The sequence below is a fragment of the Vitis vinifera genome, chromosome 5 (assembly GCF_030704535.1).
Source record: "Vitis vinifera cultivar Pinot Noir 40024 chromosome 5, ASM3070453v1".
NCBI classification, from domain to species: domain Eukaryota; kingdom Viridiplantae; phylum Streptophyta; class Magnoliopsida; order Vitales; family Vitaceae; genus Vitis; species Vitis vinifera.
In genome coordinates, this window is record NC_081809.1 from 5,993,131 (window position 1) to 6,009,020 (window position 15,890).

Genomic DNA, 15,890 nt, shown 5'->3' on the forward strand with positions numbered 1-15,890 from the left:
GGGAGCAAGTGCATGTGAATGTCCAAACGTAGAAAGTCTTGACTCTTTTTTGGTGCTGCATAGTATCGGGTGGTGGTTATGAATGTGGTTGGTGAGGTGAAATCATATAAACCAAAGTAGACTGCTAGCTTTTCAGTATTCACATGTCTTCCCGTAATAGCAGAGAAAATGCCACTGTCATCTCTCTCTCTCTGCTGATTGAGTCTCTTTCCTAATCAAATGGCAATGGTTTCCATATACAGAAACTCGTGTTGATTTACCTTTTCTTCTTTGCTTCCAACTTTTTGAGTACACCATCCTTATTCAACTCTAAAATGTCAGGAAAACATGAAGCCCCTCTGAAATTTTAAATAAATAAATAAGGAATTTTATTTTATTTTTCCTTTCGGCATTTTCACCTTCGAAAGCGGAAACAGATGAGCAGCTTAGATCGGACTGAGTTCTCTGATGATTCCAGCTCACAGAAACATCCAGTTTCCGTGTAAACCGTCCAACAAGGAATCTGAATAAATTACGGAATTCCATGTCCTCACTCCTAACATCCACACAATTGCCATAAATCTAATGGCGGATCTCAGTAGAATTCAGAAAATTTACTCCGATCTACTAAATTATTTGCCAATTGGAATCTTGCCACGTAGTCAACGTTGGGGTGTTTGGATAAGTTGTGCTCCTCTCTTTCAACTTTGGCACTAAAAAAAAGGCACTTGAATTTACAGCAATAACCCCAGATGGAATTTGTCAAAACATACCACCTAATCGTCGTGCTTGTGTTTTGTCTACGTGGCTCTTCTCCATTTGACCTTTTTATTACTTTTATGATATGGATAATGCCATAATGCGATACAGTGATAATGGGTCTTTTCATAATGTTCCCAAATGCTATGCCATCCAAAAATTACTATACCCTTAACAATAATAATAAATAATATTCTGATTTTGTGGGAAATATATATATATATATATATATATATAAGGGTAATATGGGAAATAAAAAGAATTCCAAAATTGGAAGAATAATAACGACCTTAAAATCCATGATCTAAGTTTGCAGAGTGGAATTTTGCGTTTACAGAGTCGGTGATAAAATCATCTCTCCCGATCCAACACCACCCATTTCCAAAATGCTTGCAGTTTTCCACAAATCTATTGCTGAGGCCCCTGAGGGTCTCCGGACTCCGGACTCTGCCTCCCTTCCTGCTCTAAAAGATGGATTTCTTCCTCAATTTTTTGCTTCTCTTCATCCTTCTGCTGTCACCGTCAACCTTGGCTCTTCCGGCGCCATCTCTTACTCCGTTGATAAGCAGAATCCTCTTCTTCCAAGGTACAATGTTTATACATTTTTCTTTGTGATTTTTTCTTGATCTGGCCTTGCGCACAGTTTCTGGTTGGTTCCATTTGTTCTTTACTGGATTTGTTGTTTATCCGATCGTGATTATTTGTGGGCTTTTGGGTTTTTATCTTCAAATATAGTTCTTTCTTTGCCTATCTGATCTTGATCGTTTGTGGGTCCTTCGTGTTTTTTTTTGTGTTTTTTTTCCTTCTTCCTGAAATGCATGTTTGGTTGCACGCCAGGAAAAGAATCGACTAACTGGGAATATTGTATGGGTTTGGGGTTGAAATAGCTGTTGTAAGATCTCGATCTTCGTTTTCATTTTTCACCAACCACATGAACCGCTGTTATATGCTGTGTGTGTTTATCTCCATTTCTTGTTGTTATTCTTATAGATAGATTTTATGGTACGCATGTTTCCATTTTCTATTATTTCTTCGTTATTATTATTATTATTATTATTATTATTATTATTATTATTATTATTATTTTCTTTAATCATTATAATTTGTGGGTCCTCTCATTTTTCTCTTAAGGTACGTTTGGCTGCAGAGAAATTATAGGAAAAGAAAGGGAAACTACGTGGAATTTTAAAACAGGAGGATTATTTTGAGATAATCTATGTTAAGCTTAATGTTGTTATAATTCTTTCATACAGATTTTGAAAACAATGATCCAGATAGATTCCCAAGTCTTGAAGAGTCTTATAGATCCTGTTAAGTGTTTTTTTATAATTTCCCTTTCATATTAATATATGTTTGGCTGCTGGGAAATCCTGATCTTATTTACTGGTCTGCAGGTTGAATTGACTGTTGTTAGATTCTATGTTTTCCTTTATTCTCCTTATATTTCTCAGCAACCAAAAGGAGCCTTGAGGGATTTCTTTCTACAAACCCCACAAAAATGGATCACAGATTCCTTGTTTGATCAGTCATTTTTCTATCATAGCTATTAAAATCTCTTTTGTTCAATTACTTAAGTTTTTCCATTTGACTCAGTTTTGTGAAGCATATTTGAGGTTCAGTTACCAAGGCACATAATCCAGATCTAGAGATTTTCTCGTTTCTTTTCTTTTCTTTTCCCTTTTTTTGGTTTTTTGTGTGTTCTGTTGTGGATGGTATATTATATTCAGTTGGTTTTAATGAATACAAAATACAGATTCAGTCATTTTATATGATTCTATGTTTGGGGCATTGTTTTAGATGTGCCATGAAATGTTCCATCTATGCTTTGCATAGCATTTGAAATCATATTGATTTTGCTTTCTTACAGAATTTGATATTTTTTCATTTCTTTGAATGTCTGATCTTTTTTATTTTAGGGAAAAATCTATTTTTATAGATAATACCTATTTTTAATGTGATGTGTAGTATGGACAGAAGTCCAATGTCCTACATCGGCTGATTACTAACGTTGGTTGGGCCTTATATGTGGGGCTACCTCTACCCACAATTAGCTTAAGCTTTTAGTAGTATATGTGGTCCTGCATCATTTGGTATCGGGGTGAGGTTTTGGCCTGGCTTCCCTCAGCAAACAAAAAATTGGATTATTAGCGCGATGCCCCATTAACTACATTTTTTTGCTTTATGATGCCACCATTATTACTGTGATTTGTGTGTTTGAATGCCATGGAAAACAAAAAATTGGATTATTTCATTTCCATTGATAAACTGTTCTCATTTTGTTCTATTCATGCCTAATCCTTAACAATTGCATCTTCCTGTAAGGAATGTTGAATGAATTTGTAAAGCATCAGAATCTTACAACAAGAAGGGAAAGAGATTAAATCTGAATTTCTTTCTTTCTTGTTGCTTTCTTCCCAACTTACCACTTGACTTTATCCCTCTTTTCACTTGGCATATCGGTTGCTGATTGTGATCTATCTCCTCTTTTTTTGTCAGATTGTTTGCAGTTGTGGATGATATATTCTGCTTGTTTCAAGGACATATTGAGAATGTTGCTCTTCTTAAGCAACAGTATGGGTTAAACAAAACAGCAAATGAGGTGATCATTGTCATAGAAGCTTATAGGACTCTGAGAGATAGAGGTCCATATCCTGCAGATCAAGTTGTGAGAGATCTCCATGGGAAATTTGCATTTGTTCTCTATGACAGCTCTAACAGAACTGCATTTCTAGCTGCTGTGAGTAAACCTTTTGGCCAGTAATTTTGCTATCCAATTTCAAGTATCCCTCTTGTTGCTCTCAGATTGTTATGATCACCTTCTTTGAAGGCAGCTTACATCAGGTGTAACTTTACCCACATGTAATGCAGGATGCTGATGAGAGTGTTCCCTTCTTCTGGGGAGTAGATTCTGAAGGCCATCTTGTTCTTTCTGATGATGAAGAGACTGTGAAGAAGGGCTGTGGGATATCTTTTGCTCCATTTCCTAAAGGTATTGTTATATGTTTTGCATATTGAATCCATAGTTTGGGGAAACCATTTCATCATTGTTTGAGTTTTTCCATGGGAACCTACTCGCATGTTTCAAATGGTTTAGTTTCCGAGATTTGTGGAGTTACCTGAGAAGTTAACATGGATGTTCTTTGAAAATTGAAATAAGTAAGAAGTGGGTTTGTGTTCAAGTGGGAAACAGAGCTGAACTTATCCGACAAACATAAGGGAAATGTGTGTAAAGTGAAACTATTATGGTAATGCCATAATGATCCATATATGGTTTATATTGTTGTATTGCCTTGAGATGCCTTCTGATTGATCTTAGCCTTGAGATGAAATGTCGTTAGCTCAGTTGATAGTTGCTTCTGTATATGGACTGGATGGGCTTAAACTACCATGTTACCCTGAGATCTTTGTTTTATGTATGGTCTGTCATATTCAGCGTAGAAGTTGTAATGAATTTGTTAAGAAGTCACTTTGTTTTGCCCATACGGTATGATGCATCCATATTCTATGTTGCCTTGAGATGCCTTCTTGCTTGGTTTTAGATTTGTCATGTTGCATTGTGCTATGATGTTGCCTTTAATTGATGGGCCCTTGATCTATCCCATGGTAGAGCAGTAGAATGGCACAACCTTGATCTATAATCTTGAATGTATGTATGGTCTGATGAAATCTTTTCCAGTGAGGCTGATCTTTTGTTATGAACTTATTTTAACTTTCCCAAATATAAGGAAATCCAATGGAGACAAATATATGGCTTGAGATCTGTGTTAAGTGGTAATGTATGGATGCTTTCTTGGCTGCTTCCAAGCAATTCCATTGCCATTTTCATTGTTGCGCTCTTTTAATATCCTGTCTTTATTCTGTTCTACATTGAGATGAAATTTTAGGCTCCATTCCTCATTCTGTTATTCATTTCCACTTTTACCCATGAAAATTCCCAATGAACATGGGTAGTAATATTGCTGAATTTTTCTGTCTTTTTCTTCTCAGGATGCTTCTTTACAACCTCTGGAGGTTTGAGGAGTTTTGAGCACCCGCTAAATGAGTTAAGGGCAGAGCCACGGGTGGATAGTTCTGGCCAGGTGTGTGGTGCAAATTTCAAGGTGGATGTTGAAGCCAAGAAGGAGACTGGCATGCCTAGAGTTGGGAGTGCTGCAAACTGGTCCACACACTACTGAGCTCTTAAGTTATAACCATCTTGATTACATCAAGACTTTCATTATTCACTTGGCCTTGCAATGCTTTTTCTTATTCATCCTTTTTTTTAAGTTCCGCTACCATCTTGATGACTCTGTTGCTTCAATTTGTACTGAACTTCTAGTTAGAACATACTGTCAAAACCAAGGCATCTTTATGCAGGCTATAAATGTTGCTCCATATTGAACTGATCCTTTCACGGATAATGCATGTAACATGGAATAAAATTGCTTTACACTAGCACTTTTTGTGATGCATGCAAGAGTTTACATGTTTGATGTGTGGACTCAACTCTTACTAGCATATTGGAAGTTTGGAACTTCCTCCTAACAATTATATCATGTTATTTATTGAACTCAAGAATGATATTTTACTTCCACAAGCTTTAGCAGGGTTGCTTCCTTTAAAAATAGAACAATCAGTATGCTGCTGATATTGAATTTTATATGTTATTGAAGTCATTTGGTTTTTATGACACCATGTCCGCCAATTGCAGTACATCTTGTTCTACTCTTACTAAAGAAGTCACAACATGTTCAGAGCATAATGAGAGTAGATAAAAATCCTTTTCATGGTGCTAAGATTCAAAATCAATATGGAAGAATTTCTATTGCTGAGGAGACTCTTGTGTTGATCATTTACAACTTTTATACTAAACTATTAGTAGATAACAGGAAAATGAAAACCGACAAGCATTTTCTGGTGTCGCAGAAGAAACTTAAGCTGATTTCAGTCCTTTGCATCTGCAATACCTCCTGGTGTTATCTGAAACACTTGCCTTTGTCAAGAACAACTTTTCAACAATATAATAGTAATTCTTCTCCAATGCCGTCTGGCTTGTGAATGCCAAGATATCAGATGCATGGGTGCGCAGTAGGTATTTAGTCTAGGATCAAGGATCATCATGACACCAGGTGGTGATGGCAATTTGAGTTTCCAACCTCAACCAGTATCTAGTAATAATCAATGATCAAATGGTCGCCATTATGGAGTAATTATTTTTTAATAGATGATATAGGGATAAGATCAACAACTAAAAAACATGGGAAGGATATTGCTTCAGCTTCAGGCAGATTTGGGGCATCAAACACCTTGCAGACCCGCTGCTCCCCTTTGCCTTTCCTAAACATTAACCTTATTGTGGCTGCATGGGCAAGCACATGTCCACCTGCTGGTTTTTTTGGATCTGATATGAACACCCCTCCACCAGGATCGGCTATAACTGCAACCATCAATCCAATTACATAGATCAGCAGTAAGTGTTGGAAACTTCATATATAAAATTAAGGGTCACCATGGTAGGATTACAAAGTGAAATTTCTGGCTACCTAATATATTCATTGTGTCTCAAACTAGCCCAGTATTACCTTGGTTGGTCATATAAACTGCGACATTGAATTCCTCGGCTATCTTTGTTAAGCGGGAGAGCATCTGTGCAAGTTTTTGCTGCAGACAGACACTGACTCATTTCATGGAAGAGTATTTACATATTTAAAACCTCAGAAAATTGAAAATTTTGCCAAAACTAAGATCATTTTGCTAAAAATATCACTCTAAATGAGATCTGCATGGCTTGCTAAATTTTCATAATTGACAAAATTAAATAGTAAAATAGAGGATTCTCTGCTTCAATAATCTGCCACTTCGCTCCCCTTTCAAGGAGTGATGTCACTACATTTTTTTGCTTTGCACTAAGCTATCATGTCTAACCAATAACCATTGGCCACAACAGTATAATACGGACATTAATCATAAAGCACCTTAAATCGGAAATATCAGCAAAAAGAATCTAGTTTGGTTGAATTCTCTCAGAAATTCAAACCGCTTGTATGCATCCTAGGGTTGTAAAGGTTTAACCTGGCGGTCTGCTAATTCCCCTCTTCCCGTGAAATCCACCCGAAAGAGAGCAATTACTGAATCCACAATCTGAAAATATCAATTCATACATTCATCAGTCTGTCAAGTCTGATGATATTTGTATTACAGAGTAATTCTGTTACTTGTGACTTACCAGGAGTCTAAAAGGTTCTTCAGACATTTTTGCTGCTAGACCAAGAAGCAGGTTGTACTGATGCTCATATGTGTATGCTCGAGCATAAATGATCTTTCACATGCACAGAACAGGAGATGTTTCAGTTCTGAGAATAGTTCCCCTAGTTCAATTTATATGAAATTAGAAATGATGCTTACATTGTCAAGAACAGCTCCAGCATCCATGCCAAACCGCTCAGCAATTGGTACAATCCTATCAGGTCGACTGCAAGTGCATTTAGTTGAGAAAATAAACAAAAACCAGATGGGCATTGTCAAATCATTTCACAGTTACCGTTTCATGCAACAGAAACTATAACCAGTTCAGAAGTTGAAGTTTAAAGAGGGAATGAGAAACAAAAAATCATACAAAGTTCCTTCAGTATCTATGTAAGCAACTTTTCCATTCCCTCCCCGCATGCTAGTGGGAAGCTGCAAAAGTTGTTGGAAAGAAAAATCAGCAAATCAAGGATCCATGTGAGTAAAACTTGCTAGTTTTATGTCATGCATTAAATGCTAATCTGAAGCATATATTTGATTCCATAGTGATTGATGCACCAGAGGGAGTTCACTCTCATTTCATTTGTTAAATTATTTAGTTCGTAACTAATGCTACATGACATAGGAAGACAGTCAGGATTAGCACAAAAAATCCGGCCCATCCACCAGCCACCCATGTATATTATTAGATTCTTGTATAATCATGGGCGACGTTACCTTTCACTCTTTATAAAGCCCTCATATTTAAAATGTTTAGAAGGGATCAAGAAAAACACTACCTACAGACTATCAGTCACACCCAGCAGATTTTTCTTAGTGCCGCCAGGATAAGCTTAACAAGTAAACATTTCCATGCTAGCATAAAGCAAAAAAAATAACCTGTGTGGAAACGCATAGAGTATGTGCGAGCTGTGTTTTCCCGGACCTGAGTCAATTTTGGTAGCCAAGCAATCAGAAGACAAGCCAACAAATAGAAGATGAGTTAAGAGATTCGTCCTACCAAATTTTACTTTCTCTATTTAAATTTGGCGGGAGAGGAAATGAAAGAAAATAGAATCCACATAAAAATAGATTTTTTAAAAAGACAAATTAACCTGCTTCATTTGTTCTTGCATATTTATTCAAATTTATTTATCTTCTTTCTTCTACTGTAAAAACAAGAAAAATAAACTGTGCAAAATCAAAAAGAGAATTTGAATGTCTCCCTTTTTTCCTCTCTTTTTTTTTTTTCATCTAAACAAGGCCCGAAAATATAAAAAATATTTGAAAGGAAATATTCCTTAATTTCTGTAAAAATATTTTAATTTATGAGTACTGATAGACTGCGCTAAGGCTCTCACCGGAATTCCCCAAAGGCTTCTGTTATTGCCGAAGTTTCTATGCCACCTATGCAGATTCAAAAAGAAAAATTAGTTGCAGCAAAAGTGGCAAATATAGAACAAGAAAATCAATTTTTCAGAGAGATAACACTATTAGAATTTACCGCCTAAGAGTTCATCTAAGGCCTGGCTTCCAGTTGTGATGCGAACCACCGACTTTCTCTATATGCAAACGGGAATTAGCATTCAGGTTCACTGTTAAAACATAGTTAAGTCTAACCACTTTTGAGTGTTGCTAACATGCGCCTTTATTCCTAATTCCTAACCATTCTCTTATAAATAAAATTATGCATTAGACTCAGAGGAATCAGATCTGATCCGAGCCCTTAATCTGTGCCCAGATCTGATCAATAGGCTTAATAGGTGCATTTGGCGCCAGCGGGAATGTTAGACTTTCCATTTTATTTAAAAAATTTGAAAGAACTTCAATCTTACTCTGAGCAGAGCATCGCTTCCAGTAATGTAACCAAAATTCTGAGAACATTTCAAACGAAAAGTACAACAAATTAGCTCCAAGCCTGAGCAAAATATATGAAAGAAAATTATTCATAGAATATTGTTTCTATCTAGCACTAACCACTATCTTTTCAGCTGCTTCGCATATCTTATCAACTTTGGCCTCTGATAATCCTTTGATCCCTGTCAAGTTCTGGAAAAAAACAAAATCACGGTAAGCAAAACCTTCAGAGTTCGAACAATCTAAATTCAGAATCGTCTCACTTTCTTTGTGTGCATCATCAAGCCGTTGCAGGTATAAATTCCTGCGTCTTGAAGCTTCTTCACATCTCCAGCATTAATTCCCTGAGAAATCACTGCAGAATCGCGAAGTTCGGAATCTAATGTTTAAAACGGATAACTCAACTGAACCAAGGCAAGTTAGAAAGGCTTTTGCCTACATTTCGCTTAACGATTAAACGGAGGATAAGTGGTTTTCGCACAAAATCAACATCCAATATCAAACAGAGGATAAGCATATTTGAATTTTATACATCTAGTACACAACAGAAAGTAGTTGGAGATCTACACTAAGCGATGAAGTAACATCAGATTCTTCTCAAGCACTCGCCAGATAAAACAGATACTGTAGAAATCAAATTCTAAAACTAGAAACGAAGAAACAAACGAAGCAAGCTGAGAATTTATCGTCAACATGAAAACAAAGAGAAACCGAGTCTGAAACTCATCATTGCCCACATGAATCCAAAATAAGAACTCAAAGCTCATGTGAAAGAGCTGGATTTCAATTAACAGTATTAAAAAAAAAAAAAAAGGGTATAAGACAGGAAGGAAGAATTCAAACAGATACAAATCAAAATCGATTGTGTAGTTACGTTTATCGATAGCTTCAAACAAGTCTTCCTCATCTTCAATGTCTTCTCTTTCCACGAGCTGTAACTGGCTATGTTCTTCGGATCTGGACGGAAAAGAATAATGAGATTTTGCTTTCACATAATTCAATACTGTTGCAACAAATTAACACGAAATGTATGAATTTCAAAGAGCTTACTTGAGAGCTGCAATCATTTTGCGTCACTGTAGAGAGAGAGTGTCTGGTGAGTTTCCAGAGTGATGGATTGGAAAAGAAGATATAGGGCGGGAACCGGGATTGAAGACGTTTATTAAATAGAGTTGATTTGTGATTGAGATCCGAATTCTAATGTGAACTAATCGGGAGTGTTTGTTTGTGGAGTTATGCCATACCAAATCAATATAACAGTGGTGAAAAAAGTGTTTGTCAATATCCAGTATCCACAAAGCAGTCAAATTATGCTAGTCTGTTCAAAACGTCAAATCCAGTTCCTCGATCTCTTTATGAGACTTTTGGCTGCTTAGGCATTTGTTTCGCAACCATCAATTGGAAATTTTTAACATTGTGGATTCATGTAGAAAGTTGTTTGGCTAAAGATTCATTTTCAAATCACTAGCTTATATGGTATCCCGATGTTTTGCCATAAGGTCACACAACTAACTCATGGGGTACAAATGAGGTGTTGTCTTGAGTTCTTGATTCTTGGCATGGTAAATCAATTTAATGACTTAAAGTAACTTAATGACTTAATGATTTAATTTATATCAATGTATAAAGAATTATCAATTTTTGACATCTATAAAGGTGTTTGGTAAATCAATTTAATAACTTAAAGTAACTTGATAGCTTAATGATTTAATTTATATCAATTTCAAATTTTTTGTAAACATAAATTTATATTTAAGTAATAATAAGATAATTATTGTAACTTGATATTTAAAGTAATTTTTAACTTTAAGTTGTAATATTAAGTTGTTTTAATAAATATATTTAATTTATTTAATAAGTTAAATAAAGTTATTAAGTCACTTTAAGTAATTAAATTGATTTATCAAACGCCCTCTAAACCTCAAAATAAAATAGAGGTTAATGCCCAATGGCCCAAGGAGTCAATAGGGCTCTATTGGAAGTCTAAAGGTAATAATAGAGAAAGTGAAAAAACACGTTGTTTCCCCTCCCCTCATAAAAAAAAAATAAGGTCTTTGTTACATTGCTTTGGGCATGAGGAGCCATGTTTAAGTTTGGTGGTTGTTGTATTAGTATAGTTGTAAAGGTAAGGTGTTGTTCTTGGAGGTTGATCATACATATGATGTTGCAAGTGATTTGACAATTTTCTCAATAAAACATCCTTTAGTCGTAAGGGTTAAGGGTCACCTCCTAACTGTTTTATGCATATATGGAAGTTAAAGCTTATGTTTGTGAAAATTATCAAATTGTACATCTTCACTTTAAGGTCTTCTTACTTGAGCAACTCCATATGACCTTAGGTATCAATTTCCCTTCAAGCATAAGAAGCTTGAATGGCTAAATCAAGGAGTTCTCAACCAGAGCCCACAAACCCTTAGGCTATGAATGTCTTTAAGGTTACCATATGAGGTGAATGAGATCAAAGGGGTAGGATTAGGGATTTCTTAACTTGAGTCCACCTGAACCCTTAAATGATGAATGCCCTTGAGGGTATCTTAGGAAGCAAATAAAATGAAATGAGCAAAGTTAGAGAATTCTTGATCTAAGTCTACTCAAACCCGTAGACGATGATTGCACTTTAGAGTCCTTTGCCTTAAAAAGCAAATGAAATGAGAGGGATAAGGTTAGAGACTTCTTCACTTAAGCCTACCCAAACTTAGACAATGATTGTCCTAGAGAGTCCCTTGCCTTGCTTTAGGAGGTGAATGAAGTGAAAAATGAAAGGTCAAAAAATTTTCGTAAGGATAGTGTTACTAGCAAATAGTCAAGTTGATAAGACCTTTCTACATAACATTGCAATCATAAGATCATTGTCGAGATATCTTCTAAATATTTTTAGACTCCATCCTAATAAAATTTCTTTCCAAGGAAAACGCATGAAATAAATATCTTCTTTTAGGGTTTGGAAAAAATGGTCAACTAGTGAGATATTCATAATATCATTCTACAATAGAGCTTTCATATATAGAAAAGCAAATAAAGCCCCAAAAACAAATGCTTCTTGATAAATCGCTTTTTGACAAATCACTTCTTGTTAAGGTGGATAGGTTTGGGAGGACCATATATAAATAAAAATCTTTTACCATATAGAGTCTCTAGCAAGTAGAACTTAAGACCTTACTTGGTAACTCTTACAATTTTTTTTTCTTCTTAAGAAGACAAAACTATTTTCTAACTAAAAAACCATGTGTTTGTCAAACTTTGAATAGAATATTATTGTTTGAGAATTTATTCTAAAAATAGATTTTTTTTTAGAACAAAATTTAAGTGTTTTCAATTACTTTTTTTCTATAGAGTGTCTTAACCAATTATTGAAAGTATGAAAAATACTTTAAAAACTTTTGCATTTTATATGTGTAGTACCTTTACAGAAAACAAGTCAAGAAAACTACTTTTTATATTTGAGTTTCTAAATACAATTTTGTTCTTGAAAACAATTGAAACTATTTTTAAGAGTTCTTCTTAAAAAACTACTTTTTAAAAAGGATTTTTGAAACATTCCTAAACAAGCTCTAATATTTTCCTTTCAAACATGTTGATTTTTATAATAAGAGTGTTCTTCTTTGAAATAGATGTATCTTGGTAATTTTATTTAAGGTAGAGAGTCCATTGCATATGAGTATCTACAAAATTCAGCATTCATGTTTATCTAAGAATAAAATTTAAATAAAAAGTATTGGACTGCAACAATACTGCTATTAAGGACAATGATGGATCACCCAAAACGATAATGGTTGAATATCATAAAATACTTAACCTACCCTCACTACACGCCAATTGATTTTCAAATAAGATGGTCAATGTTCAATTCAATAATTTATATTAGACCCGATGATCATGGACTCGATCCATTGTTGAAAAAAGAATTGTTAGAGTACGACAATGTCACTCTAAAGGTTGGGGATTGGTCACCTAGATGAATATCATAAAAGGCCTAGCCTATCTTCACTAATACCAATTGATTTTCAAATGAGACGGTCAAAACTCAATCCAAGATTACCCCACTTTTGGTTTTCAAAGGTTCAATCTCTCCTTACATCTGCCTCTAACATCTTAAACCCTGAAACTAAATAAACTTGTATAGTAAAATCAATTATAACACACATGGCATAGGCTTATTAGGCAAAATGACCTAAAAATAAACAATATCGTTTTAAAAAAAAAATATGAAAAACATAAATCTCAAACTAGTTGGTTTATTTTGAACTATGTTGATGCTTGAAAAGTCCAAAAGTCAAAGTGAAATGGCTCGGAGATGCTTTGTTTGAAGTTAAAAAAGTTTTTTTTCAAATTGAAATAATGTTATTCCAAATTGTACATGCTTTGTTCAAAATCTCAATTATAAGACACATGACATAGGCTTGTTAGCCAATAAGATTTAAAAATAAATATTATTGTTTAAACAAATATATAAAAAAACATGAATCCCAAACTAGTTAGCTCATCTTGAACTACATTAATGATTGAAAAGCCCAAAAATCATAAGTAGAATGGCTTGGAGAAGCCTAGTTTGAAGTTAAGAAGTTTTGTTCGGATTGCAATGGTGCCATTCAAAATTGCACAAGCTTTGTTCAAAATCTTGTTCCAAATTCAAGAGGATTTTAAGCAATACTTTTTGTTTTTAGTAATCATAGGCCCAACCCCACCCAAAAGCATCTTTCCAACCCAAAAAGACTACACGAGCTTACTTGAAGCCCAACTATTCGGGCTTGAGCTTGACCGACTGACCCGAATTTACAATCATAATCCTAATATATGTTTAAGGTTACAAATATAAGTGTAAAATAAATCTTAGCATGGTGCTAAGCTATAATTTTTACCCACAATGAACCAAGTTGCTTGGATTCTTGAGCATCGATTTTTCTGAGAATATTGTGATAAAATTGCCAAATTATCAATGATATCCCTAATTATGTACCAAAATCAACAACTAATATGCCCTTATGAAAATATCATGATAGATTTATTTATGACTTTTTTGGTTGATTTGTGTCGCTGAAAATATATATCATCTTTCGATTTAAGATATGGCATGTATTCGATCATTTGATTAAAGTTTCTCAATTTTTTAATCCTTACTCGTAAAAACCATCAAAATTCATGTGTCGCTTGCAATAGTTCCTAGTCACTACCTATGTGAATAATAAGGATCTTGGATGCAACTTAGAAGTTGTCATTTTAAGTCTTATGAAGCCCAACGTATGTTCTAGAAGTTATATAAGGAGGGAAATCTTCAAAGTATTGGGAGCAATTTTTGTCAAAATGAATTCCTTATCATCATATTTGATTGATTAAATATAACATGTTATCGAATAAGAGATAATATAATATATTATATATTTCGTTTAATTAATGATGAAAATAAGATAATATTTCATCTTCAATCAAATATAGGATAAAATAAGCATTAGAGTGTGACATATTATCTCAATTCTATTTTTTATATTATGATATAATAATATAGAATATATGTGCCCATATACACACACATATATATTTCATTTTTTTTCAATTTTCTATATTACTCATTTCATAAAATAATTTTTTTTATTAAAAAACAAATTATAGTTAAAAATCTAAAAAATACAAATAAAATAATATTATTAAATGTATTATTTAATATATAAAAACTGTTTTATATATTCAACAACATAATATATTTTTTTAAAATTTATAAATTTTAAATATATAAAACACCAGTATTAATAAATAAATAAAGATTATGACAATATTCAAATAACACTAAACATATAAGAAATTTAATACTTTTTAATCACAAATATTGTAATTTAATAGAATTTATATTTTAAATAAATATTGAACACTAACAAATAATACCCTTTAATTTATATATATATATTATATCCCGCCAACCAAATATAACCTAAGCCATATTTGTCTAGTTAGAAATAACATACGATAAAATTAAAAAATGTAATAAAACATTTTATTCCATGTTTGGTTCATGATGAAATAACACAAGTTATATCATCCTCAACTAAATATGAGATAAAATAAATGACTTACCAAATATGTACTAAGATATATCATTTCACATTTTTTTTATATATCTTATGCATGAGATATAATGATTCGAAGTTATATATAAAATATGCATATCCCATAAATTATAAATTTGTGCTACTTGTACATTTTTTCAAAATTTTAAGTTAATTTTTCCATATCAATTTATTTCATAAAAGAAAAAAATTTGAGTAAAAAAATAAAATTTGTAGCTAAAAAAAGAAATAAAAAAATATGGATAAACTAAAATAATACTAATATATGTATTATTTAATATGTATAAAAATTGTTTTGTATATTTAATAACATAATATAATTGTTTAAATTATTATTTCTTTATTAAATTATAAATTATAGAACAATTTCAAAATAATATTAAACATATGGGAAATTCTTACATGTTTATCCTAAATATTATGATAAAATTTAATTTTTATTTTACAATAAATATCAAAAATTGAAAAATAATATGTTTTCTTTTTTCTTTTACCAATCAAATATAAGCAAGATATAACATATCACATTGGATAGTATATCTATTATCTTGAAACTAATATCCTTATAAGTATATATATCGAGATGCAATATTTTAGAATAATAATCATGTTGGGTTGGATCTTGTATAAATTTATTTGATTAATGTTTCGATTAAATATATTTATTATTTAATTCATTCATTTATTTTAAAATAAATTTAAAATGACTCATATACGAGTTAAACAATTTAAAATTATAATTCGATTAATAAGTATGATTTATCAAATGAGTGAATTTTGATCAATTTTGTGTTATACATGTTGACCCAAAACTATTTATTTATTAAACGGGTTATGCAGTTCAATATAAATTTGACTCAAACACAATTATACTTAACTTAAACCTGTAAAAAGTATATTGATTTTGAGTTATGTTGATGAATTATATCAAATTTTATAAATTATACTTGCAAATCTATGAAATTTACATGCATAACACTCGTGATAATAAATATTTTAGTTTTTAGTGAAATTTATGAAACATGTGACTAT

At 32.8% G+C, this 15,890-nt stretch overlaps 2 protein-coding genes across 2 annotated transcripts; one reads left to right on the forward strand and one right to left on the reverse strand.

Annotated features, from left to right (window-relative positions):
- The first annotated feature begins 545 nt into the window (after window positions 1-545).
- LOC100242660 (stem-specific protein TSJT1) lies at window positions 546-5,172 on the forward strand. The gene is made up of 4 exons (XM_002283447.4): window positions 546-1,324; window positions 3,235-3,475; window positions 3,607-3,727; window positions 4,726-5,172. The coding sequence occupies exons 1-4, from the start codon at window positions 1,125-1,127 to the stop codon at window positions 4,911-4,913; spliced, it is 750 nt and encodes a 249-aa protein (XP_002283483.1). The 5' UTR covers window positions 546-1,124; the 3' UTR covers window positions 4,914-5,172.
- On the reverse strand, window positions 4,724-10,040 carry LOC100254575 (meiotic recombination protein DMC1 homolog). The gene is made up of 14 exons (XM_059736873.1): window positions 9,850-10,040; window positions 9,674-9,756; window positions 9,063-9,154; window positions 8,920-8,991; window positions 8,778-8,816; window positions 8,447-8,504; window positions 8,304-8,349; window positions 7,843-7,888; window positions 7,334-7,395; window positions 7,123-7,189; window positions 6,944-7,036; window positions 6,790-6,858; window positions 6,300-6,378; window positions 4,724-6,154 (listed from the first exon to the last, which is right to left on the reverse strand). The coding sequence occupies exons 1-14, from the start codon at window positions 9,864-9,866 to the stop codon at window positions 5,928-5,930; spliced, it is 1,050 nt and encodes a 349-aa protein (XP_059592856.1). The 5' UTR covers window positions 9,867-10,040; the 3' UTR covers window positions 4,724-5,927.
- Window positions 10,041-15,890: the final 5,850 nt, after the last annotated feature.